Source organism: Sapajus apella, unplaced genomic scaffold, assembly GCF_009761245.1.
Source record: "Sapajus apella isolate SASKATOON/1434 unplaced genomic scaffold, GSC_monkey_1.0 scaffold12, whole genome shotgun sequence".
Lineage (NCBI taxonomy): Eukaryota > Metazoa > Chordata > Mammalia > Primates > Cebidae > Sapajus > Sapajus apella.
Genome location: NW_022436952.1, coordinates 3,060,004 through 3,087,626, shown reverse-complemented (window position 1 = coordinate 3,087,626; position 27,623 = coordinate 3,060,004). Strand labels below are relative to the sequence as shown.

General features: G+C 39.0%; 4 protein-coding genes and 1 pseudogene across 4 annotated transcripts; all 5 read right to left on the bottom strand.

Moving 5' to 3' along the window:
* Positions 1 to 386: 386 nt before the first annotated feature.
* On the bottom strand, positions 387 to 924 carry LOC116552602 (annotated as a pseudogene).
* Positions 925 to 2,005: 1,081 nt separating this feature from the next.
* LOC116552601 (RNA-binding motif protein, X chromosome-like) lies at positions 2,006 to 2,931 on the bottom strand. The gene is made up of 2 exons (XM_032279354.1): positions 2,926 to 2,931; positions 2,006 to 2,583 (listed from the first exon to the last, which is right to left on the bottom strand). The coding sequence occupies exons 1-2, from the start codon at positions 2,929 to 2,931 to the stop codon at positions 2,113 to 2,115; spliced, it is 477 nt and encodes a 158-aa protein (XP_032135245.1). The 3' UTR covers positions 2,006 to 2,112.
* A 6,174-nt stretch (positions 2,932 to 9,105) lies between these two features.
* On the bottom strand, positions 9,106 to 10,814 carry LOC116552830 (keratin-associated protein 1-4). The gene has a single exon (XM_032279718.1). It carries the CDS (start codon positions 10,035 to 10,037, stop codon positions 9,519 to 9,521), a length of 519 nt encoding a protein of 172 aa, XP_032135609.1. The 5' UTR covers positions 10,038 to 10,814; the 3' UTR covers positions 9,106 to 9,518.
* A 5,791-nt stretch (positions 10,815 to 16,605) lies between these two features.
* Positions 16,606 to 17,361, bottom strand: LOC116552840 (keratin-associated protein 1-1-like). The gene has a single exon (XM_032279727.1). It carries the CDS (start codon positions 17,301 to 17,303, stop codon positions 16,911 to 16,913), a length of 393 nt encoding a protein of 130 aa, XP_032135618.1. The 5' UTR covers positions 17,304 to 17,361; the 3' UTR covers positions 16,606 to 16,910.
* Positions 17,362 to 21,455: 4,094 nt separating this feature from the next.
* On the bottom strand, positions 21,456 to 22,163 carry LOC116552839 (keratin-associated protein 2-1). The gene has a single exon (XM_032279726.1). The coding sequence runs from the start codon at positions 22,103 to 22,105 to the stop codon at positions 21,710 to 21,712; it is 396 nt and encodes a 131-aa protein (XP_032135617.1). The 5' UTR covers positions 22,106 to 22,163; the 3' UTR covers positions 21,456 to 21,709.
* Positions 22,164 to 27,623: the final 5,460 nt, after the last annotated feature.

The window sequence follows — 27,623 nt, the reverse complement described above, 5'->3', positions numbered from 1 at the left end:
GCCTTGGTATTATTAATAAAATGCAAATCCACTCTTGAATTTCAACAATAGGAAGACACGCTTAAAGGTAGAAGGACGTAACTCAGTTTGCTTTGCACATTAAGATATATAACTTGAATTAATCGGTGATATTCAAGGAAAAACCAGGTCTGAAGATGCATGGTCATCAAGAGAGAGTCAGGGGAGCAGAGATGTCACTGAAATGATGAACTATTCCATCCTGGTCCTCTGCTCAAGCAAGGCAAGCTATCCAGAACACTGATTCATACATGTTTCAGTGAACAAATTCAGCACATCCACAGTGTGCTAGCTAGGAGTTTCTTGATTTCTGAACAGCTTAGCAACATCATGGTACTTAGCATCCAAGTAAAATTGAACAGTTCTTCAGAAATCAGCATAATTTTGCTGTGCTTCCCCTTTCATCCTTAATTGATCAGCAACCTGGCTTTTAGCAGGTGGGCTCACGGCAGTGGCAGCAGCAGGCTGAATGGCAGCAGGACTGTCCACAGTAGGATGGGCTGCAGTGGTAGGCCTGGGTGTGGTGCAGCTGGCAGCAGGATGGGGGCATGCAGCTCTCCAGGCAGCAGGGGGTCAGACAGGTGACCTCCATGCAGCAGTCTGGGCGGCGCCACCTGGTGTGGGAGCTCACAGCTTCACAGTCACCGTCCTGGCCACAGCCAATGCCACTGCCAATGCCACAGCCACCCTCCTGGCCACAGCCAGTGCCACAGTCTGGTAGCAGCTGGTCTCACAGCAATTTGGCTGGCAGCAGCTGGAGCCACAGGTCTCACTGGTGGAACACCTGGTCGTGGTGTCAGGAATTGGGTTGAGAGCTGTGTTGTGAAGAGAGGCTTCTGAGTTTGGGCTGCATCTTCTATGTCTGTCCCTTTATATGTTCCCTAGAGCTGCATATTTACCTAACATCTTTCCATGATGTCAATTTCAATGTGAGTCTCTGGCTAATACCTGAAGTGTTTAGAAAGTTATAAATTAAACTAAAGAGCTTCTGCGCAGCAAAATAAACTACCATCAGAGTGAACAGGCAACCTGTAGAACAGGAGAAATTTTTTCAATCTATCCATCAAACAAAGGTCTAACATCCAGAATCTACAAGGAACTTAAACAAATTTACAAGAAAAAAACAAACAATCCCATTAAAAAGTAGGCAAATAATATGAACAGACACTTCTCAAAAGAAGACATTCATGCGGTCAACAAACATATGAAAAAAACTCATCATCACTGGTCATTAGAGAAATGCAAATCCAAAACCACAATGAGATACCATCTCACACCAGTAGAATGGCAATTATTAAAAAGTCAGGAAACAACAGATGTTGGAGAGGATGTGGAGAAATAGGAATGCTTTTACACTGTTGGTGGGAGTGTAAATTAGTTCAACAATTGTGGAAGACAGTGTGGTGATTCCTCAAGGATCTAGAACCAGAAATGCCATTTGCCCCAGCAATCCCATTGCTGGTTATATACCCAAAGGATTATAAATAATTCTACTATAAAGACACATGCACAATATATTTGTTGCGGCACTATTCACAATACCAAAGACTAGGAGCAAATCCAAATGTCCATCAATGATAAACTGGATAGAGAAAATGTGGCACATATACACCATTGAATACTATGCAGCCATAAAAAAGAATGAGTTCATGTCCTTTGCAGGAACACGAATGAAGTTGGAAACAATCATTCTCAGCAAACTAACACAGGAACAGAAAACCAAACACTGAATGTTCTCACTCATAAGTAAGAGTTGAACGATGAGAACACATGGGCACAAGGAGGGGAACATCACATACTGGAGCCTGTTGGGAAGCAGGAAGCTAGGGGAGGGATAGCATTAGGAGAAATACCTAACGTAGATGAGGGGTTGATGGGTGCAGCAAACCACCATGGCACGTGTATAGCTATGTAACAAACCTGCATGTTCTGCACATGTATCCCAGAACCTAAAGTATATATAAAAACAAGATGATTTTAAAAAAGGTAACACAATTTTTCTTTTTAGTAGTCCTTGGGTAGTTATGACAGAATAGTTTCCACTTTTTGTTTGTTTCTTTGAACTGGGATTTTGGTCCAAAGTTTTGTTTGTTTCTAGTATCTGCTTCTGCCTCCCCCTCTATCAGATCGGCTTCCTCCACGGCCACCACCTCTTGGTGCTCCGCGGCTTGAACTGCTGTAGGAATCACGTGGAGGAGGGTACCCCCTTTCCATAGAAGGGGGAAGCCCTCTTTCTTGTCTGCCAACCCAATCACGACCACTTGAGTAGAGATCACTTCGGCTGCTTGAGTAACTGTCTCGACTTCCACCATATCCGTCACGTGAGCTGCTGTAATCATCATAGCGACTGCTTCCACCATAAGATGGCGGGGGCCCTCGTGTAGGTGGAGCACTACGTGAGTTACCATAACTCTCATATGAGTCTCTGTAGGAACCTCCACTTGGATGATCTGAATAGTCACGATCACGACCATATCCATCTCTATCGCTATAGCCTCTTGATGGATAGTCATCACGTGAACTGGAATGACCATAGTCACGGTAAGTATAATCTCGTGGTGGTCCCTGTTAAGTTCCCCTCCATAATTTTTATGTTCTTGTGAGGAAAAAAGTAAAACATGTTTAATATTATTTGACTTTATGACATTGCTTTTCAACAAGCAAATGTTAAATGTGTTAAGACTTGTTGTACTAGTGTTGTAACTTTCCAAGTTAAAGTGTCCCTAAAGGCCACTTCCTATATGATTTTTCCCAGTAAGTGAGGCAAGCAATTCTAAGATCTTCCACAAAACATCTAGCCATCTAAAATGGAGAGATGAATCATTCTGCCTATACAAACAAACTAGCTGTTAGAGGGTGGTTGGGGTATGCTACTCATAAGATTTCAGGGTGTCTTCCAACTAAAACCTCCATGATCTCAGTATGAAAAACCTGAAATCAGATGCCTATGTAAGGAAATAATCGCCCAGTAAACCCAAAAATGCAAATGGATAATGCTGGCCATTTTGCCTTTCTGACATTTCCTTGGGAATCTGCAAGAACCTCCCCTTTCCCCTCCCACAATGAGACCATTTAAGTGTGTGTTAAACAACTACAGAATACTAAATAAAAAGTTTGGCCAAAACCAAAAAAAAAAAAAAAAAAAAAAAAAAAAAAAACAAGATGATTTATGTAAGTTGATCTTGTAAGTTTTGTAAGTTCATCTGTGATTTTGCTGAACTCTTTTATTATTTGGATAGTAAATTCCTTTATTAGTTCAATTAATTTTTTCTTTTTAAAATAAACTTTTAGTTTTAAAATGGTTTTTGATTTATAGAATTATTGTAAAGATAGTACAGAGTTTCTAAATACCCCATTCAAATAGATTTGTTATTTGTATTTGGATCCTTAGAATTTTCTATGTATAGAATCATGTCTTAGGCAAATAGAGTTTTACTTCATTCTTCCCCCCCCCCCCAAAAAAAAAAAACGAAGTTATAAATAGCATTTCAACATTTCAATTGCCTGCTTTGTCCATTGTTTAAGTCTCATTATGTTTCTTCTTTGCCCTCTAGACTAAGTGAAGGCTCATCGTGGAAGCCAATCACAGAAGTGTCTCTCTATACAAGTCACATGAGAGACTAGCCTTGAACCAAGTGTTGCCCTGGCATCCTTTGTCATACTTGTCCTTTGATAACCTTTAGGCAATATTTATCTCAACTTACCATTTTTCCCTAAGTGGTGACTTAACCATGATCATGGTTTTATAAACAATTTGTTTAGACGTGGGAAGACTAATAGTAGTGTCATCAAAACATGAACTATAACCTGATGTATCAGCTTTCAAACAAAGTATACCTTTCTATGATCAATTTGTGCAAGTTATAGAATCCTCAGAGCTCTGTCTAATATTCTTGCCTTCAGTAGTAGTCAATGTACCTATGGCTAACTAAAACTTTTAATGACTTTTGCTTATAGATTGTTTTCTGACTTTATTAACTTAAACATATGTGCTAGTAATGGATACACATTGTACAAAATCAAAGAGGACAGAGGCATATAAAAAAAATTAACATCCTTTCCCTTCCCTGAAGATGAACATATCTCTTCCAAAACTAATGCTGTGGAGGTAATCAACATTAAGAATTTGGTGCATATCCTTTAACACCTTTATCTCTGCTTCTGCAAATATAAACCAGCATATATACATATATATCTTCTATTTCAGTAAAGTTTGGGTCTCCTACACATGTTTGTACTTACAGATTTTTAATTGTGGTAAAATATACATACCATAAAATTTATGTTAACAATTTATGTTAACCATTTTAACCATTTGCAAATAGTCTTGTCATCCTTGTTGAAAATCATTTGACCACATTCACATGCAGAAGAGTGAAATTAGACCATTATCTCACATCATATACAAAAGCCAACTCAGAATGGATTAAAGACTGAAATGTAAGAAAGACTCAAAATGATAAAACTATTAAAAGTAAACAAAGGAGAAGCTCCATGACTTTTGTCTGGCCAATGATATTGTGAACATGAACCGAAAGCATCAGCAAAAATAGACAAACGGGATTACATCAAACAAAAAAGCTTCTGCATAGGCAATAAAATACTCTACTCAGTGAGGAGACAACCCACAGAATGGGAGAAAATATTAACAAACCACATATCTGATGAGGGGTTAATATCCAAATATAGAAGAAACTCAAACAACTCAACTCCTGTACTAAGAAAACAAACAGTCTAATTTAAAAATGGGCAAATAATCTGAATAGGCATTTCTCAAAAGAAGATCTACAAATGGCTAACAGATATATGAAAAAGTTCTCAAAATCACAAATCACCAGATAATGCAAATTGAAACCACAATGAGGTGTTGTCTCACATCTGTTATAATGGTTATTATCAAAAAGACAAAAAGATAACAAGTGTTGGAGAGGCAATGGAGAAAAGAGAACTCTGGTACACTGTAGGTGGAAATGTAAATTAGTACAGCCATTATGGAAAACAATATGAAGATTCCTCAAAAAATTAAAAATAGGACTATCATATAATCAAGTAATCCCACTTCTGTGTATATACTCAGGGGAAGCTAAATCAGTATTTTGAAGAGACATCTGCATTCCCATGTTCATTGCAGCATTATTCCCAATAGCCAAGATATGGAAGCAACCTAAGTGTCCATGTCCATCATTGAATGAGTGGATAAAGAAAATGTGATACACATAAACACTCACACACTGGCATATTATTAGTCATAAAATAAGGAAATTCTGCTATTTGGGGCAACACAGATGAAACGTGAGAACATTATACTAAGTGAAATAAGTCAGACAAAGAAAAAGACGAATAATGCATTTTCTCACTTATATGTAGAATATAAAAAAGTTGAACTCATATAAGTAGAAAGTAGAATGGTGGTTACCAGGGGCTAGGGTGGTGGTGGAGTGTTTTCAGGAGATGTTGGTCAAAGGATCACAAAATTTCAGTTAGATAAAAGGAATAAATTCAAGAGATCAACACAGTGACTATAGTTAATAACAATATATTATATTCCTGAAAATTGCTAAGAGAATAGATTTTGTGTCTTCACAACAAAAAACATTATGTGAGGTAATGTGTATGTTAATTAGCTTGATTTAGCCATTGTATAAGATAGACATATTTCAAAACAATGTGTTGTACAAAATAAATACATATAATTTTTGTCAATTCAAATAAAGACATAAATGATAAATAAACTCATTTAACCATGTATGAATGTGAGGGTTTATTTCTGGGCTTTCTATTCTTTTCCATTGTTCTATATGTCTGTCATTATGTCATTATCACATTGTTATGATTACTGTCACTTTGCAGTAAATTTTGAAATAGGGAAATGTGGACCAACTTTGTTCATTTTTAAGATTGTTTTGGCTATGTAGGACCCCTTCTGATTTCATATGGATTTTAGGATGAACTTTTTTTATTTCTGAAAAACATCATTGGGATTATTATAGAAATTACATTAAATCTGTAGATTCTCTGGGTAGTATTGACATCTTAACAATATTAAATCCTGTAATCCATGATCCCAGGATGCCTTTTCATTTATTTGTATCTTCTTTAATTTATTTCAGTAACATTTTGTAGTGTCTGGTGTACAAGTTTTTCCCCTCTAAGGTTAAGTTTGTTCCTAAGTATTTTATTCTTCTTTTTTTTCCTGAGATGGGGTCTCAGTCTGTCACCCAGGCTGGAGTGCAGTGGTATGATCTCAGCTCACTGCAACCTCCACCTCCCAGGTTCAAGTGATTCTCATGCCTCAGCCTCCCCAGTAGCTGGGACCATAGCTGTCCACCAGCATGCTTGGCTAATTTTTCTATTTTTAGTAGTGACAGGGTTTCACTATGTTGGCCAGGCTGATCTCAAACTCCTAACCTCAGGTGATCCACCTGCTTCAGCCTAGCAAAGTGCTGGAATTACAGGTATGAGCCACTGCACCTGGCCATAAGCATTTCATTCTTTTGGTGTTATTGTCTATGGAATTGTTTTTAAATTTTTTAAATAGATTTTTCATGGTTAGTGTATAAAAATGCAACTGATTTTTGTGCATTGGTTTTGTATCTGTAACTTTACTGAATTTGTTTATTAGTTATAACTCTGTGCATGTGTGTGTAAAATCTTTAGATTTTTTTAACATACAAAGTCATATTATCTGTGAATGGAGATAATTTCTTTTCCAATTTGGATATCTTTTATTTCTTTTTCTTGCCTAGTTGCTCTGGCTAGGATTCCTAGTACTATGATACATAGAATGGGCAAAAGTGGGCATGTCTATCTTGTCCCTAATCTTAGAAAAAAACTGTTATTATGATGTTATCTCTGGGCTTTTCATATATGGCTTTAATTATGTTGAGGTCATTTGCTTCTATCCCTAGTTTGTTAGGCTTTTCAAAAAAAATCATGAGTTTTGACTTTTGTCAAATGCTTCTTCTGTATCAATAGAGATGAGCATGTGCTTTTTCCTCTTTATTCTACTAATGATTGATTTTTGTATGTTGAACCATCCTTGCATTCCAGCATAAAATTTCATTTGATTATAGCATTTGGTCCTTTTAATGTATTGTTTAATTCTATTTGCTTGTATTTTTAAGGATTTTTCATGAATATTCATTACGGATTTAGGTCTGTAGTTTTATTTTCATATAGTATCTTTGTCTTTCATGTAGATTATGCAATTTGTAGCTGTATTCTATACATATTACTCATTTTTAATAGCTCTATAATATTCCAGAGTATGATCATACCACAATTTATTAAACCATCCCTCACTGATAAAACCTCAATTATTTTTATTTTGTGCTTTTGAATTTAAAACCAATTATTGAATTTTAAGCTTAACTGGGTCCAGCTGTAGCTAATCATCTAAATGGTTACATGATGTATGGGACCAAATTCTTAACTCAGAATTAAATTAATTAAATTAAATGGGCTTCTCAAACTGGTTCTACCACTAAGTGACTGTATGACCTTAAAAAGGTCATGTAATTCCACTGAATATTGGTTTAATTATCTGTAAAATGATATGATCTCTCAGACACCTTTCAGGGCTCTACCGGATTGTCCATTCCTTAAAAGCATAATCTGCCTATGTCTAGTTCATCTGGGCATCCTTTGTGGTGCCTTATGCACCATTTTGCACATAGATGTTCAGTAAATGCTTGTTAATAACAGAGGGAATGAATGACTAGCAATGTGCAGTAATTTTGAAAAGCCAAATTTACATTTTAGCTAAGTTACTTGTCATTTTCTATTTATTTTTTCTTTTAGCAGGAGCTTCTTAGGTAGTGATATTCATAATTACGATCAAAGGGCAAGAGGACAGAACAAGTCTTCATTTCTGTTCTGTTGTTCAAGGGAGTTTTCTGGATTAGATTAGGTCTCTAGATAATACGTTGGGAAAATTGATTCTCTGCTTTGCAAATGTTATTCTTTGTTCATGCTAATTTTCTGATTTTCACTAATCATTGAATAAAGCATTGTAATTTTAACCTAAGTTTAAAAAAATACCTTTGATACTCTTAGTTCTACATCCAAGGAACCATGAATTAATTCCAATCCTTTTTCTAAAACTATTCAAATTCATAAAGCATTCTCTGATATTTGTGTTTAAATGTATATAAATTTATTCTGTACGTGTATTATATATAAAAACATATTTATGCATAAGCATATGTTTATTTTGAGGTGAGCATTTTAAACCAAAGTATATATGTTTATTCTTAAAATAGAGTAAAATTATTGTTATCTTCACTTCTGTTTAGAAACTGGGAGAAAATTTAGAGTAAAAATTTCCATCTAATTGAGAGCATATTTCCTCAGAGAGCCTTTTCCACCTTATATTTCTCTTCTGCTCCTTCACAAGGTTACATGTGAATGGAAGAGAATGATTTACTAGCACACATTACCATCATTTGACAAATGCCTGAAAGAACATTTCTCTAAACAGAAAGGAAAAATAAGTAATATTCTGGCTCTAGATTCAGAGATTTTTATTTTTAACTTTTTTCAAGATGAAGTCTTGCTCTGTTGCCCAGTCTGGAAGGCAATGGGGTGATCTCAGCTCACTGCAACCTCCACCTCCTGGGTTCAGTTGATTCTTCTGCCTCAGCCCTCCGAGTAGCTGGGATTACAGGCGTGTGTCACCATGCTCAGCTATTTTTTTGTATTTTAGTAGAGATGGAGTTTCACCATGTTGGCCAAGCTGGTCTTAAACTCCTGACTTTGTGATCTGCCCACCTCGGCCTCCCAAAGTGCTGGGATTACAGGTGTGAGCCACCACACCCAGCCAGGGATTTTGATTTCTTTAACTTCATAGTTGTGTGAAAGCACTGTGTAAGGTTAGGTTATGGCGACAGAGCCTTTGCCATTTCTGAGGCCCTACGTAACTACCTTTACTGTATCTTTTTACAGGCGTTAACCTCCAATGGACCTCTGGGTACCAAATTTCCTAATGTGGTTTCAGAAGAGAAGGGATATCAAAAGCAGATTAAAAATTTTTCATATGGTGTTCTATGAAATATACATCCTGAGTACATTCAATAAAAAAGAGATATGTTTGTTGCACCAATAGTTATAGTTTATTAGACCTTGTTATATTATTTCTCTTTCATACAGAGTGCAATTCAGGGCAGTAGAATAGAGTAAGTGAGTGTCCTGAGAAGGACAGACAGCTCTTCCAATGGTCTTGGTGATGCTGAGCCTCAGAGCATGGGCTTCGGTGCTTATAAATTAGCTTTTTCATTTCTTGCGTCAAATTTGTATTTTGGCATCCTCAGAGAGATCACAGTCTTTTCCGGACCACAAAGGAATCAGATAATTCTGAGGCCTAAATATATGGTAACCCCCATAACAAAAGCCAAATTAAAGTTCAAGAATTTGTTAGTGGTCCACAAGTGCTTGAAGAAATAATTAGTTCATGAATTGAACTGGAAGTGGAAATTTCAAGTTGAAAATCGGCAACCTGGCTGTTAGCAGCTGGGCTCACAGCAGGTGGGCTCACAGCAGGAGCAGCAGCAGACTGGGCGGCAGCAGGACTGTCCACAGTAGGATGGGCGGCAGCAGGAGGCCTGGGCATGGTGCAGCTGGCAGCAGGATGGGGGTGTGCAGCTCACTACACAGCAGGGGGGCAGGCAGGTGCCCTCCACGCGGCAATCTGGGCGGCACCACCTGATACGGGAGCTCACAGCTCCACGGCCGCCCTCCTGGCCATAGCCAATGCTACCACCAATGCCACAGCCGGTTCCGCAGGAGCTGGTCTGGCAGCAGCTTGGCTGGCAGCAGCTGGTCTGACAGCAGCTTGGCTGGCAGCAGCTGGAGCCGCAGGTCCTACCAGTAGAGCAGCTGGGAAATCCGCAGAAGCTGGTCTGGCAGCAGCTTGGTGGGCAGCAGCTGGTCTGACAACAGCTTGGCTGGCAGCAGCTGGAGCCCCAGGTCGCACCGGTGGAACAGCTGGGAAATCCGCAGCAGGTGTTCTGACAGCAGGCCATGGTGTCGGGAGTTGGTCTGAAGGTTGTGTTGCTTGGAGGAGTTTTTGAGTTTTGGTGATGGCTGCCACACTGGGCCTTTTATAAGCCTTGGCCAGCTACTGTTTACATAATTCCTGAAGTCTCTTCCTTGTTTGTGTTTGATAATTTGTCTCTGAATGATAATTGGCCTTTCCCTGAGTTATTTGTTGAACCTTCTGAAAGCCTTTAAAAATTGATTTTATTTGGTATGCAATTAGGCTTCTTTACCATGGACAAGTAGTCACTGGCATTAATTAGGAATATAATCCCTAACTCCCCATGTTTGTTAAAATTTTCTCTTTGTCAGGGAATAACTGACTGATGCCTCACGTTTAAGGACTGTCAATATTACTCAGTATTGTTGACCCTTACAACTGGGTTATTCGGTCTCACATGACAGTTTAATTCTCTCCAATTTTAACTGCGGCTCCTTCTCACCTTCCTTATCTTCACTTTGACTGTAAAGCAAGGCTATAGTCAGCTGGCCAGAAAGGGATGCTTTCTTGGGCCTGGGAGATTTACATTAATTTTTATTGATAACATTTTTCCATCACTGACTGTGTGCCTAAATGGTTCCAAGTATTTCACATGTATCAATTTGCTAAATTTTCACAGCAATCTATGGACTAGGTATCATTGCCACTCCTATCATCCATGTGAGAAAACTGAGCCACAAGTAACTCACCCAAGTTCACATTAATATCTAGTGAATCTGAAGTTTGAATCCACACCATTTGATTCCAGACTAAACTCTTTAAAAACTATAGTCAATTCTTTTTTTCCTTCCTTCCTTCCTTTCTTCCTACCTTCCTTTCTTTCTTTCTTTTGTTCTTTCCTTCTTTCTTCTTTTTTTTAATGTGAGCAGTCATTCTAAGAAAATTTCAAGGGTGAAAGCAAGATGTAAAACTTGGCTTCCTTACTTACGGATTTTTTTGTGAGTCAAAGGAAGGAAGGGAGAGCTTAGGGTAAGCAATAACACTGTTTGCTAGAGACATTCCTGGAGATATTATTTTTTTTGACAGCATAATAAGGACACTTCAAGAAAATACCGAGTGCTAAAAAAGTTAACCTACTTGACTTGTAACTTTGTCTCATCTTTTATCTTAGGATATTCTATAGATTTAGATGTTTTTTAACTGCATAAATTTATACTTTTAACTTATCAATACTGGAGATGTGATTTACTACTGTGTGTTCAATCTGCTGTATGCGGTTTATTGCAGATGTAAGAGACTAATCCAGTTAACTGGAAAGTTCATATAATTTGAATAAGACAGCTGATGATGGTGAAGATAAAGGTTTTGTTTAGGTGCAATAAAAGGTGGCCAGGCTTCCATGGAGTATGGGCTCTGTTACAGAGAAATACAAGCTACAATGTTACTCTTGGGTTTTGACCCAGAGCAACAAGCGGTAGTTCTGCTCCTCTAGAAATGACAGCTTTGAGTTTACATCATAACTCTTTCTGAGTCAGAGCTAAGACATATTTTCACATCCCACATCAAATTTGGTTTAAAAGATGATTCTTTGTGAATTCCTTGCTTCTTCTTAAGCAAAGCTACATCACAGATTCTTTGATTAGCTAATTTGTTTTCTATTGGATGCTTGAAATATGTGGATGTGTCATGATAACAATCTCAGGAGCTATTTAATTCAGATCTAAATTTAGCAGAATCCGTGACACTGCAAAGATGTGTCTCCCTTTTCAGAAGGCTTAGGTGTCTGAGGACTTGAAATACATTATTGACAAGGGCACTGGAGACAGTGGCGTTGCATATCAGTTCTCCCTTTCTGGGCTTTTTTACTCTGGCGCTGTTTTTGACATCTTCCTCATTGCAAAACTTAAGATATGACACTTACTTGAGAATTTGACTCCTATGCCACAGAATGAAGACTAATCCGAACATTCCCTTACCTCCTCTAAGTAAATCAAGAAAATGAAATTTATTTTATTTCACTTTACATAATGTCCTCCAAGCTTAGGTGTGTTGTAATGTGTGACAGAATGTTCTTCTTTTTATAGAGTGAATAGTATTCCTTTGTGTGTACATACCACATTTCTTATTACTGTGGGTATTCCCTCTGGCTTTTATTACTTCATTTAAGTTATGGGCTCCAGACCATTCCAGTATCATATGAAGAAAGAGTATGTTTGTCTGTTATTCTTGAACATTGGACTTTTGTTTGTCACGGATACTAATGTCTGAAATTATTTTTCTTTAAGATATCATGGTTCTGATTTCCTAGTTACAAGTTCTGGGGGTTCTCCCAATACCTTCATCTCCATTTTACTAGTTCTCTAATTCAGCTATGACTACCTTACTTGGATTCTTGAGAAATAAAATATATTGATGTCCCAGTCAAATGAATACGGCATTCCTACATAGGGCTTCTGTGCTTCTGCTCTGGGCTTCCATCCTAGTGATCTAGAATGGACAACACATAAACTTCAAAGACCTCCTCTTACTCCCAATGTTTATCTTAAGCCAAGTCACATGATCTAGCTCTTCCCTCCTGAATGCCAACCAGGCTTTTCTGGAGGTGCTGCTGAGCCAAAGTCCTTTTAATAAAGGTACATCAAATCTAAACCTTCTCATCCTGACGGGAGATGACAGAGCTCTAAACGAGAGGAATAAAATGTTGAACACATTGTAGGGCCATTGAGTATAGATGTACAGGTCGTGCCCTGATGTGGGGCTCTGTGGCTTTGTCCACTCAGAGGAAGGAGCACATTATTTTTCATATCAAGCTGGAGGCTCAACATGCTGTGCACTCCTCTATTTGTATCTACCCCAAAGTGGTGCCTTTTCCTCATTCTTATAAAGTTGTGCTAGTAGAGGTCCTGTTCTTTGATTTTTTTTAATTGAGGTGAAATTCACATAACCTGCAATTAACTATTTTAAAAATGGAGTGACATTTAGTGTATTCATAATGCTGTGCCACATCGTCTCTCTCTACTTTTGGAGTGTAAATTAGTTCAACCATTGTGGAAGACAGTGTGGCGATTCCTCAAGGATCTAGAACTATAAATACCATTTGATCCAGCAATTCCATTACTGGGTATATACACAGAGGATTATAAATCATTCTACTATAAAGACACATGCACATGTATGTTTATTGTGACACTGTTCACAATAGCAAAGACTTGGAACCAACCCAAGTGGCCATCAAAGATAGACTGGATAAAGAAAATGTGGCACATGTACACCATGGAATACTGTGCAGCCATAAAAAAGAATGAGTTCATGTCCTTTGCTGGGACATGGATGAAGCTGGAAACCATCATTCTCAGCAAACTGACACAAGAACAGAAAACCAAACATCTCATGTTCTCTCATAAGCGGGAGTTGAACAATGAAAACACATGGGCACAGGGAGGGGAACATCACACACTGAGGCCTGTCGGAGGATGGGGGCCAGGGGAGGAATAGCATTAGGAGAAATCCTAACATAGATGACGAGTTGATGGGATGCGGTAAACCACCATGGCACATGTATACCTGTATATCAAATCTGCACGTTCTGCACATGTACCCTAGAACTTGAAGTGTAATTATACAGTAATAATAATAATAATAATAATAATGAATTTTTCCATTCCAGAAGAACCCCACATAACCTTCAGGCAATCACTTCCCATACCTCTCTATCCCCAGTCACTGGCTCACCACTTTGATTTGATGACCAAAGATTTTATACCTTGGAATGAAAGCCTCATTATATGTCTTTTATTTAATGCTTGCTTCATTCTAGAGCTCTCTCTGAAAATTAGAATGAGAATGGTGATAGTATATAGCCACACTCATTTAAATTCATCCTTGTGGTGAAAATTCACTTTCTGCTTCACAATACACAAGAAGATTGCACAGGCGTTATAAAATTATCAGTTGATAATCCCTCTCATCATTTTTCAAAGTATATTTTGAGTATTGGTGTTACAGGATGTTAACAGGTAATATGAAAATAGGGAGTCTTCCAGCTACGTTAGTTTGAGAGTGATGGTTATAGAGTTTTTTTTTTCTTTTTAAGACAGACTCTCACTCTGTCATCCAGGGTATAATGCAGTGGCACGATCTTGTTTCACTGCAACCTCCACCTCCTGGATTCAGACGATTCTCCTGCCTCAGCCTCCCGAGTAGCTGAGACCCCAGGTGCCTGCCATGACACCTGGCTAATTTTTGTATTTTTAGTAGAGATGGAGTTGCCCTGTTTGCCATGCTGGTCTCAAACTCATGACCTCAGGTGATCCACCCACCTCAGCCTCCGAAAGTGCTGGGATGATAGCTGTGAGCGACTAAGCCCAGCCACTGGTTATAGAGCTTTCTTTATTGCAAGGCATCTCAATTCCTTTAATATTCCAATATGGCTTTATAAACTTGCAAGACGGTGATAATCCATACAACATTATTTGATTGCTCTATATTTTTTCCTCTTTGAGTATCTGAAGCAATTACTAGTCAATGTGTCACCTGTTTAGGAAATTATCTACTCTCTTATGCCCGGAAGGATATTGTCAGTAATGACTCAGTTCTCTCATTTTCCAAGTTAGAAATAGGTACCCAGGCAAGCAAAGGGACTTGTTCAAGGATTCAAGGATAGTTAGTTACAACACTGGGACTAGAACTCAGGAGTCTTTAGCTTTTTGTTTTTCTACCCAATAGCATAAAATGTAAAAAACAGCCTTTACATCTTAGGCTATTATGCTTCGTGTAAAAATAACTTTTACATCTTATGCTATTGGGTGGGAAAAAAACCACAGTCAAATGTTTTTTATATTCTCTCACTCAATGACAATCAACACAGAAAACGTCTGTGGTCAAATGTGTGGGTATTTCTCCCCATCAATAAGCAAGGAAATAAATTCTGCAACAGATACCAGCTGTGTGTTCTCCACTCCAGATCTATTCTAACGCTATTTACGTGGCAATAGCATCAGGTTTTACAGGGCAAGGGCTTAGTCCCATAAGACTGCCCCCTGCTTCCAGTGCCAAGCACAGGCTCCAGGTTGTTTTGCCTGTGCTTCTGATCGACCAGTCATGAATTGGGAATTCCACGACACCCTCCTTAAGTTTGATTAATGTGCGAGAGTGGCTCCCAGAACTCAGGGAAACACTTAGCTTATTGGTTTATAATAAAGAAATTACAAAAGGTACAGAGGAAGTGATGTATAGGGTGAGGTATGGGGGAAGGGGTGAGGAGCTTTCATACCCTTTCTGGGCACAGCACCTTCCAGGACCCTCCACACATATTCAGCTATCTGGAAGCTCCTCAAACTCTGTGGCTTTTTTTTTTTTTTTTTTTTTTTTACATTTTATGGAGACTTCAGTGGATAGGCATGATGGACAACCATTAGAAACGTGATTGGACAAAAAGGATATGATCTAATGCTAGTAGAGTGAGTGGTGAAACCCAGTAAAGCCTGTCTGTTCAGATCCTTCTTGGTCTCTCTGTGTAGCCTTCCTTCCTCCAGGACATAGGGCAGAACCTCTTCTGAAATGGGAAATCTTATGACCTACAATCAGACAAGGTAGGTAGGAGAATATCTTCATGGACAGTGCCAAAAACAGTGAGGGAAGACTCTTGCCTTGAAGAGTAAAAGGAGCAGGTAAAAAGAGGGAGGAGAATGCGAGAGAGAGAGAGAGACAGACAGAGACAGAGAGACAGAGACAGAGAGACAGAGAGATGGAGAGAGACAGAGAGATGGAGAGAGAAAGAGAGAGAGAGAGACGGAGAGATGGAGAAAGAAAGAGAGAGAGAGAGAGACAGAGAGAGACAGAGAGACGGAGAGATGAAGAGAGAGAGAGAGAGACAGAGAGAGACAGAGAGTCAGAGATGGAGAAAGAAAGAAAGAGAGAGAGACAGAGAAAGAGACGGAGAGATAGAGGGAGAGAGAGAGACAGAGAGACAGGGAGATGGAGGGAGAAAGAGAGAGAGAGAGAGGGAGAGAGAGAGAGACAGAGACAGAGACACAGAGACAGAGACACAGAGAGATTCTGTTTTCTGAGGCCTACTTCTGAAGTCTAAAGTGCCCTAACATCATAACAAAGGCTATGGGAGTTATGAACCCAGGACCTTGAATGAAAATGTGTATATTTGTTATGTGCTATTACTCTATAATCTTGTGTTTGTGATCTTTTACAATTTGTGTTATGCTTTTGTATATCTTAGTTGGTAGAAATAATTGTACACAGCCTCCTGTATGAATGAATGGATGAATAGATTTGACAAAACCTCAAGAAGCTGAATGACATGAAATTCCTTTTTATAAAATCAATCAGTTGGAATATCCAGCCCACCACCTTGCACATGTGAGGACCTTAGGAAACAGTTCCTAAGTGTTGTCGTGTGCCTTTAATTATATGCCTTGGTTGCAAAAATATTGGACCATTTGATGGTAAAACAAAGGAAAATTACTTTTAAAGCTCATCATTAAAAGAGCAAAAATACTGAAAAACCATAGTGCCATGCCATGTTGATATTTTTGAAAAATCCCAGTACCCCAATGTCTTTAACAAATTCCAAAGCCAAGAAAGTTCTAACAATGACTTCATCATTGAAAAGAAAAAATTTTTTATTAAATCTAAGTCACAACAACCACTGAAATATTTTAGATGATATTTATAGTAAAATGTTGTGCAACTCTTTTCACATTGTAGGACTTTGACTGACATCCAGGTTTAGGAAAGACTTTAGGTGTTTCCCTGAAAATGCATTTACATCCTAGGGAATTTACCCCGCTGTGTGATGAGAGGTTGCAAACCCAGTTATAGGGCTGGAGTTCAGGAGTTTGTTAGGATTCTAATTTGGTTAGTTTTGAAGTGCCATCTTAACAGGATTCCCATCAGAAGGAGGTTTTCAACAAGTGGGCTCAGAGCAACAGCAGCAGACTGGGCGGCAGCAGGACTGTCCACAGTAGGATGGGCGGCAGCAGGAGGCCTGGGCATGGTGCAGCTGGCAGCAGGTTGGGGGCGTGCAGCTCACCACACAGCAGGCTGGCAGGCAGGTGCCCTCCACACGGCAGTCTGGGCGGCACCACCTGATACGGGAGCTCACAGCTCCACAGCCGCCCTCCTGGCCACAGCCAATGCTACCACCAATGCCACAGCTGGTTCCGCAGGAGCTGGTCTGGCAGCAGCTTGGTTGGCAGCAGGTGGTCTGACAGCAGCTTGGCTGGCAGCAGCTGGAGCCGCAGGTTGCACCGGTGGAGCAGCTGGGAAATTCACAGCAGGTGTTCTGACAGCAGGCCATGGTGTCGGGAGTTGGTCTGAAGGTTGGGTTGCTTGGAGGAGTTTCTGAGTTATGGCTGCCTATTCCACCTCCGGCTTTTTATAAGCCTTGGCCAATTCTTCTGTTTGTGGCGAGCAGCATTTTTATCTTGTTACTCTTTAAACCAGCCTGTTTAGGGCCCTCTGATTGTTCAAATGCTGAATTGTTTTAAATATATCTCTAAATTGATTTTTCCTTATTGCTCAGCTAATGCTCACCAAATGTGTTTGTCCTTGGTAAAAATGTTAACATTTTGTTTCCAAACAATGGTATAATTTCCACTTGAGTTTCAGCTTCAGTTTTGTACTTGTGGGTGTATCACCTGACAAGTTGACTCTCACCCGTAAGATGATGTGATTCTGGGGCTCATATTCACCAAACCTCAAGTCTCCAGAAAAGAATTGTTAATCATGATTGTCCTTCATGTAAGACTGTCTTTACATTTTTTAGACTAGTATGATTATACTCTGTCTATATAATCTTATTATACAGATAGAAACTCTGATAAACTCTACATTCATATCAATTCATAGATTTCCCCTGAAATGGAATCTTTCCAATTTCTGTGATATCTCCTAAACTTCACATTTGTATTTGAGGAAACATTGATCACTCAGGAGGATATATAAAACAAAACCCGTTTCATTCCAGTGTCTCTTAAGAGAGAGGCTAAAATTCATGTTCGATAATTGGAAAAAGATTGCAAAATATTTTAAGAAAATTTACACTTCTCTACGAAAGACAAAAATCACTGGTATATGAATTATCTGGTGTATTGTTTCTCAAAGGCAGAATCTACTTTTATGTCATTTTATGTCACTAAAACATATGCCCTGTGAAAAGGTATTAGACCAAAGAGCATGACAACTGAATTAAGGAAGGGGAATCATCAAAGAAAAAGCAAGAGTTAGAAAATACTTTTATCTGCTTTATAAGGCAGGTTAGAAAATGGGTGACCAAATATACTTTAAGAGGTGTAGTAAAATAAATGCAAAGAAATTAAGATGAATTTCAGCAAAATAAAAGTTAAAACAATTCTTGGTCAGAAGAAACAATGTGATTTCCCACTGGGAGTTTAGGGTTACATGAGATAAATGAAAAAAGGCTGGTCAAAAAACATATTATTTCTACTTGGGGTAGGTTTATTTCTCCCTTCTAATCATGAACAGAAACACATAGTTAGCTTTTTATGAGGTGGTGGTATTCGTATGTATAGGAATGGCGTTATATTAAAATGTGATTCATGCCAGCTTCAGTAAAGATGTTCATGTCATGTGATAACCATGGCTATAGGTATGAAGTTGAAAATGGTTATATGTAATCACTGAATATTGGAGATCAAAAACATAGTAAACTATCTTGTTCCACCACTTAATTTTATAGGTGTAGAAACTGACATCATTCTTATTATAAATAGCACATATTTATTAACTTCTACAGAAAGCAAGGCCCCATTTGTTTGTCTCCTATCTTGCTCTAGCGTAAAAATCAATGTAGTAGCAACAGGAGGGATTAATTAAGGAAAAGAGTTTTGTATAGAACCATTTTCTCTCAAAGTTCTAAATGGAAACATTGCTTGTGTGGTATGGAGCGCTTTTCATTTTCACTTAACGTTGGTTGATGTTAGAATACTCTTGAGTCTGGGAATGGCTACAATTTGAAGAAGTTAAGTGACTTGTTCCTTTCACACAGCACACAATCAGAAGAGCTGGGTATAAAACTCCCATCACTCATTCCTAAACCAGTTCTTTTTATTTTATACCATGCTGCTTTCCAGAATCAATTAATGTTAGTAAAGCTCTTTGACTTTGTCTTTTTTTCTAAAAGCTCAAGAATAAAAATATTATATGGTAAACAGATTACACTATGGAATAGTGATTTTTAAATATAAAATAAATAAGTATAAATATGTTAAAGTTCTTTTAAGTGTCTGGACCAGAGACTTATAATTGCAATAAGTCACATTTGCTTCCTAATTGTTTTTCATTTCCCACTTTCAACTAAGTTGATATGCTTTCTGGGTTTCTACGTCTGCCATACTCATTGTGTCTTCATTATTCCATGGGTAACATCTTAGTGGAGCTCTTATTGTACATCACTTGGATCAAGGCAATGTCTTCCTGATTAGTTTCTGCATAGTCTCTGTAGGACTTATTTCTCTAGCCTTTGACCTCTGTCTTTATAAGGAGCTACCATGAGAATTGTCCCAATGCCCAGCACTTGTTATTTCATCCTCCTTCCCCAAAACTTTCAACAGCTTCTTAGTGCTTATTACATTAATGGTGTACTCGCTTGGCTGGTATTCAAAGCATGCAAATTTTCCAAATCTTTCTTTCTTGATCATTCTGTATATATCCAGTGCCCCCAGCCAAGCTGTACTCTGAACAATCCTATGGTCCCCTCCCTCCATACGTTTGCTCATACTATTTCTATTACTGAGAATGCCATCCCTCTGATCTGGGCAACACAATGTTAACCCATATAAACTGTTAGCTTCCTTTTAAAATCTTTCTTACTTTCCCCAACCAGTAGTGATTTCTGTGTTGACACCACATTAGTATGTGGTACTTTTATTTTTTCATATTCTACTTTTTAGATGAGTTATAGGTGAATTTGACTCATGTCCCTAGAAGTTTTTGGGGAGGGGGACATTTTAAATTCAATTTTAATTTCTATTTTATACCATGTAGCCTGTGACTTGCATATGGTAGGCAAGCAGCACATTTAGATCCTATTTATCAACGTATTAAAGACAACCCAAAATGGATTAAATACTTAAGTATAAGACTGCAAATAATAAAACTACTAGAAGAAAGCATACATGAAACATTTTATGGCACTGGTCTGGGCAATGGCTTTTTCTGGTGGGGATAAGACCTCAAAGGCACAGGCAACAAAAGTGAACATAGACAAATGGGATTATATAAAACTAAAAGCCTTCTGCACAGCAAAGGAAGCAATCAAATCAACAGAGTGAAAAAGACAACTTAGAGAACCGGAAAAATTATTTTCAAACTTTACATCTGACTGCTGTTAATATCCGGAATATACAAGAAACTTGAACAACTCAACAGTGAATAATAATAATAACTTCAATTAAAAGTAGGTAAAAGACCTGAATAGATATTTCTCAAAAGAAAACATAGAAATGGCCAACACATATATGAAGAAGTGCTCAACATCACCAATCATCAGGAAATGCAAATTAAAACCACAATAAGATACCATGTCACCCCATTAGAATGGCTATTATCAAAAATACAAAAAACCCCACAAATGCTGGTGTGGATGTGGAAAAAAAGGAGCTCATACAGGACTGTAGGGAATGTAAAGTAGCATAGCCATTATGGAAAACACTATGGAGGGTCTCCCCAAATTTAAAAATAGACTACCATATGACCCAGTAATCCCACTATTGAGTATATATCCAAAGGAAATGAAATCAGTATGTTGAAGAGATATCTGCATTTCCATGTTTACTCAGCACAATTGACAACAGCCAACATACCAAAACAATCTAAGTGTCCGTCAGTGGATGAATGGGTAAAGGAAATGTGACACACACTCCCATACACAGATATACACACAATGAAATGCTATCAGTTATAAAAAAAAGAATGAAATACTGTCTTGTGCAGCAACATGGATGAAGCTGGAGGACCTTATGTTAAGTGAAATTAACCAGGCACAGAAAGACAAATAGCACATGCTCTCACACCTATGTGAAATCTAAACAAGTTGATCCCATAGAAGTAGAGAGTAGAATAGTTGTTACCAAAGGCTGGGGAGGGTGAGGGAGGGTGAGAGGCTGGTCAACAGGTACAAAGTTACAGGTCGATAGGAGGAATACATTTTGGTACTCTAATGTACAGTAGGGACAACTCTGGGTAGTAATATTGTATCATATATTTCAAAATAGCTGTCAGAGAAGATTTTAAATGTTCTTACCATTAGGAAATGATGAATGTATGAGGTGATAAATATCCTAAACACCCTGATTTGATTATTACAAAATGTATACATGTATGGAAACATCATGCTGCACCCCATAAATATGTACAATTATATGTCCATTTTTTAAAGTAAAAAATACATTTAATACAAAACATTAGAATGAGTAAATAAAACCAAAGCTTTTTGCAAGGCCAAAGAACAGATATTTATTAGAAAGGAAACATGCCACAAAGTCTTAGATGAGAGGAAGGAAATTGCTTCTTTTACAAAGGCTGCAGAATGGCCCAGGTTTTAATAGATGAGCCCGGTTCTTGGTTCCAGCTTGGTTGATGTGGGATCTTGCAGGCTCAAGGCAGGAGGTTTGTTAAGCAGAGAAATGGGAGTGTGGCTTTTTCAGAAGGTGACTTGCGTGCTCCAGGCAGTCAGTGTACTGCTCAGCAGCAGGAGGTGGACCAGGTCCTGCAGGTGGTGCTGCAAGGGGCAGGCTGGCCGCAGGGGGGCCGGCAGCAGGGGGACTGCACTGACACAGGCTGGCAGCAGGTGGTGGACCAGCAGCAGGGCCTGCAGACCACAGAGGTGCACGACGTGGGGCAGCAGGTGATGGGGCGGCAGCAGCCTTCCTGCAGGCAGCAGGGGTCACAGCACACTGGGCGGCGGCAGGGCTCGCAGATGGGGCGCGTGCAGCGGGGCACGCAGGTCACGGGGCGGCACACGGTGGTCTGGCAGGTCACGGGGCGGCAGCAGCAGGGGTCGCGCCAGCAGCACGGCTGGCAGCAGCCTCCCCCGCAGCTCACGGAGGAGAAGGTGGGTCCGCAGCAGGAGCCGCACATGGTGGTGTCTGAGGCTGGTGTGGGCTGGGCTGTTGAGAGGAGCTGGGTGTTCTCAGGTGTGAATGTCCTCCTCCCTCTCTGGGCCCTTTATATACCCTGGCCGGGTGCAGGTGACCCCTTTCGTTTACCTTTTGGCCAATTAAGTAGAATTTCGTTTTGACTAATGGTTGCTTGTGACACTCTCATTATCTCATTAAAGAGCTCTTGTGGCATCTCCAAGTATGGATGTACTCACACTGTGAGAAAATCTAAGAACTCATCATCATTTGATGTGATAGCAGCTCTTGATGCTTACTTTGAGTAGATAGCACTGGATTGAATCTAGACAAAATGGTCTGAAAACACTTCAGTTTTTAATAGAAAATAAAAATATAGAGGAGTACATAGAACACTGACTAGAGCCTATCCTGACCCCAGCAGTGAACTCAGTAAGTCCTTGGAAGCACCCACATGTGAAAAGTGAATCATACAAGTGTTAGACAAGCCGTCTCATGTAGTCTGCTTGGGAATATGTTTGATTATCACTTGATACAGTAGGACACCTGTGCCTTGAATGGGATAGCAGCTCATATAGTTGCACAGGACAGACAAAATTTATTTTTGCAAACCACTAAATATCGGAATAAAACCCCCAAGACTGCCTTGCATGTTTTCCCTAGTTCAGGCTCTATGCACCTCTGGTCCTTCTGGTCATAAGATGCTGATTTTTATCTCTGAAACATGTCATTTTTTATCTTTGCCTTTCTTGTGCATGTAATGAAGAATTCTCTAACGGGAAATTTTTCTTAATATACCTTGATGGCCAGGCGCAGTGGCTCATGCCTGTAATCCCAAGGCTTTGGGAGACCGAGGCAGGCTGATCGCTTGAGCTCAGGAGTTTGAGACCACCCTGGGCAACATGGTGAAACCCTGATTCTAATAAAATGTGAAAAATTCGCTGGGCATGGTGACGGGTGCCTGTAGCCCCAGCTACACAAGAGGCTGAGACACGAGAATCACTTGAGACCTGGAAGTGGAGGCTGCAGTGGGCAGAGATCACACCACCGCACTCCAGCTTGGGCTACAGAGTGAGACTCTATCTCAAAAATAATCATAATAATATATATGTAAAATATATATATACATATGAAATACATATATACATATATACATACCTTGATGTAGGCACTATGACTAGCAAGTGACAAGAAAAGGTTTTTCAACCAACATTGCACACATATACAGTACACTGTTCAGGAGAGACACATTGAGAGGCTGCTCAGTCTTCTGCTGTGGGCGGCACTGCTAAAAAGCGTGATGGACGTGCTTCTTCAGGAAGTGTTGCCAGGGGCAGTTTAGGAACTACATGGGGGAAACAGTTCCATTACTTTCCAGCTTTACTCCTCCTGTTAGTCACCAGAAAGGATTTTGAATCACTTCAGGATCATTTTCTTTATTTGAAAGAATGTGCCTTGAGCCCCGACATCTAAAACTCCCCAAATGGAATTTTAAGCATAATTTCAAAACTTTAAACGGAATGTAAATTAACTGAACCTGTAGTCACAATTAGGAAAACAGAGGAGGGAGAAATCAGGCACAATCTCATTGCTAAAGACCTTCGACTTTTTTGTTTCACATTCTTTTGTTCATGGACAGGGGATTTTGTTTTTCAAAGTGGTAACCAGAGGTAACTAGGTAAAAAGCTGTATATTCTGCTCTTTTCTAGACATATTATCTCATAATTTATTTTCATGCTGCTGTGGAGTCTTCATTGTAATCACGTTTTATTAAATGGGAGCCTCTTTGGAAGACTTAAATCATCACGTTAACAAGACTCATTTCTTTACTGCAAAAATTTCTGACCCAAGGTAATTCCAAAGATATTTGTCTCTCCCCTTTATAAAGATGCAAAAAGATAGTCTGTGCATCACTCAGTAAACCTTTCTAGTGTTTATTCACTCTAATACTCTCAAAATACCCCATAGCCAAACTTCATTTTCAGGCAGAGAAAATATGGGCCATGCTTTAGTTATTCATGCCCCAGAGTTGTGAGAGCACAAACAGCCCTGCAGTTTGACACTGGTGGCAAATCACACCCTATTTTCTGATCGTACTTATTCTGAAGCTAGACAATGCTCGTTTAAACGTCTGCCACTTACTGGCTGTATGTCCTTGGGCCATAATAATAGTTCATATCAGAATTGTTGTAAGGATTACATGAGCTGATGTTTGTCAAGTGCTAGGAACAAACAGTGCCTGGCACTTAGTGTCTTGTATTTGTTAAATAAATAAGAAAATATGTTGTAAAAGGTCATGTTGCATTGGTAATTTCTAAATTCTAAACTTTAAGTTTAGAAAAAAGACAAACATATTTGTTATGGCAAATGATCAATTCTCTGCTCAGCCACCAAAGAATACACATGAAATAACATTATTCAGTGGTGAGTTCCATTAATAGCATGAAATAAATTAAAAACACCTGGAAGGAAGAAAGAGCGTGCCCTCTAATCAAGCACTTACCCCCGTTAAGGGGAGTCAGCTATTGTTGAGCTGACAGGAGGCACATCTGTCAGGACTGTGTATAACAGCAACAGCGCTACTGAGAACCCACAGCCCATGCAACACTGAATGAGGTCTTAGAGAGGCATCCTTAAAAAAAAAAAAAAAAAAGTCTCCAAATTGATTTAGACAGATTTCTCGTGGTGGTGGAAACAGATTTTCTGTAATAAACTCTACAGCTTTATTTTACATTATTGTTTAACAATAACATTATGAACACTTTTTTTTTCATTATTTCAACTTTTCCTTTAGATTCAGCGGGCATATTGTGTGATGTGCCAGTTTGTCATGTGGGTATATTGTGTGATGCTGAGGTTTGAGGTATGACTGATCTTGTTACCCAGGTACTGAGTGTAGTACCCAATAGTTTTTCGACCCTTGTCTCCCTCCCTCTCTCCCCACCCGAGTAGTCTCCAGTGTCTACTGTTGCCATCATTGTGTCAATGAGTACCTGATGTTTAACTCCCATTTGTAAGTCAGAACATGTGGTATTTGTTTTTCTGTTCCTGGGTCACTTTGCTTAGGCTAATGGCCCCCAGCAGCATCCATGTTAATGTGAAAAATATGATTTCATTCCTTTTTTTGGCTGAGTAGTAGTCCACGGTGTATGTATACCATATTTTCTGTATCCAATCCACCACTGATGGGAACCTAGATTGATTCCATGTCTTTGCTATTGTGAATTGTACTGTGACAAATATGCAAGTGCATGTGTCTTTTTGGTAGAATGATTTGTTTTCTTCTGGCTATAGACCCAGTAAAGAAATTGCTGGGTCAAATGATAGTTCTGTTTTAAGTTCTTGAGAAATCTCCATACTACTTTCCATAGTGGCTAATTTACATTCCCATTAACAGTGTATAAGCATTCCCTCTTCTCCACAGCCTTGCCAGCATCTGTTGTCTTTGATTTTTTTTTTTTACTCTGAAAGTATGGGGCTTCAATTACTGAGCTTTTTAATAATAGCAGCTCTGACTGGTGTAAGATGGTATCTCATTATGGTTTTGATTTGCATTTCTTTGGTGAATAATGATGTGAAGCATTTTTTCATATGTTTCTTGGCCACTTGTATGTCTTGTTTAGGGAAGTGATTGTTCAGGTGGTTTACCCACTTTTTAATGGGGTTGTTTTTTGCTTGTTCCATTGTTTAAGTTCCTTATAGATTCTGGATATTAGGCCTTTGTTGGATGCATAGTTTGTGAATATTTTCTCCCATTCTGTAGGTTGTCTGTTTACTGTGTTGATAGTTTTGTTTGCTGGGCAGAAGCTCTTTAGTTTAATTAGGTCCCACTTGTCAATTTTTGTGTTTGTGGCAATTGCTTTTGAGGACTTAGTCATAAATTCTTTCCCAAGGCTGATGTTCAGAATGGTTTTTTCTAGATTTTCTTCTAGGATTCTTATAGTTTGAGGTCTTACATTTAAGTCTTTAACTATCTTGAATTAGTTTTTCTATTTGGTGAAAGGTAGGGGCCTAGTTTCAATCTTCTGCATAGAGCTAGCCAGCTATCGCAGCACCATTTATTGAATAGAGAGTCCTATTCTCATTGCTTATTTTTGTTAATGTTATCAAAGATTAGATGGTTGCATGCGTGTGACTTAATTTCTGAGTTCTCTATTCTGTTTCATTTGTCTCTGTCACTTTATATTTTACAAATTTCTGTTTTTGTACCAGTACCATACTGTTTGGTTTACTGTAGTCCTATAGCATAGTTTGAAGTCCGGTAATGTGATGCCTCTGGTTTTCTTTTTATTTAGGATTGCTTTGGCTATTTGGGCTGTTTTTGGTTCCATATGAATTTCAGGATAGTTTTTTCTAGTTCTGTGAAAAATGGCATTGGTAGTTTGATAGAAATAGCATTGAATCTGTAGCTTGCTTTGGTTACTGTGGCCACTTTAATGGTATTGATTCTTCCAATCCATTGGCATGGATGTTTTTCCATAAATTTGTGTCATCTATGATTTATTTAAGCTGTGTTCTGTAGTTTTCTCTGTAGAGATTTTTCACTGCTTTGGTTAGATGTATTCCTAGGGTGTGTGTGTATCTGTGTGTGGCTATTGAAGTGTAAAAGAAAGTTGTAAAATACAAAACCATTTTGTGATTAACATGTATCTCACCATACTAAGAAGATGTGTTTGACTTAAGGTCTAATGTCAGGAAATTTTCATTCTCCAGGGTCTTTTCTGAACCTTTGTGATTATAATTACATTAGTAAGTAACTTATTTAATCTTACATTACCCATTTTTCTTTATCTCCAAAAACAGAGGTAATTACCAGAAGTTGCCTAAGGCTCCTTCGACCTCTAACATCCTGGGTGCTCTATGATGTGCCAGCACGTGTCAGATCAGTAAACACACCCTCAGGCTGGGAACGTAAGTTTCAACCCAGGTGCAGCCTCCCAGAGTGTTTCTTGTTGCAGAACATTTCTCAGATGTTCGAGCACCTGAAAAATTCTGAGCACAAGTGACTGTACACATGATAGAGACATAGTTGTAACCGTCTCCTCACTCAGCTGTGCTCCATAAATGCCATTTACAATGCTTAGAAGAAAACTACTCAGACTTAGGTTATTTCAGAGAACTATGTAAGAGGATTATTCTGCATATCTCTAGACAAAAAGCGAGACAATCTACCAGAAAGAACTGTCACAGAGATCATGATTTCTATGCCAGGAGTACTGAGTTTATTAGAAAGCAGACAACATGATAGGGGAGTTAGACTGGAGTCCTAGGAAGAGAGAGTTTTCTTCAGCTGTAGTTGGTCTGAAAAGGTGTCTTCAATGCATAATGTGAGCTAGTAGGAAGAGATGAGGAACGGGCTTCTCAAGGAAACATGTATTGTTCTGCAGTGAAGTCCTGAGGGGCAACAAGATGGACCTGGTCATCTACTGAGGGACCCTTCATGAAAATGGGCTGCTCAGCAGCAGGAGGCGGACCAGGTCCTGCAGGTGGTGCTGCAAGGGGCAGGCTGGCCGCAGGGGGGC

What these genes read in the sequence shown, in the direction of transcription:
- LOC116552830 (XM_032279718.1), bottom strand. Translation starts at nt 10,037, where the DNA reads ATGGCCTGCTGTCAGAACACCTGCTGCGGATTTCCCAGCTGTTCCACC.
- LOC116552840 (XM_032279727.1), bottom strand. Translation starts at nt 17,303, where the DNA reads ATGGCCTGCTGTCAGAACACCTGCTGTGAATTTCCCAGCTGCTCCACC.
- LOC116552839 (XM_032279726.1), bottom strand. Translation starts at nt 22,105, where the DNA reads ATGTGCGGCTCCTGCTGCGGACCCACCTTCTCCTCCGTGAGCTGCGGG.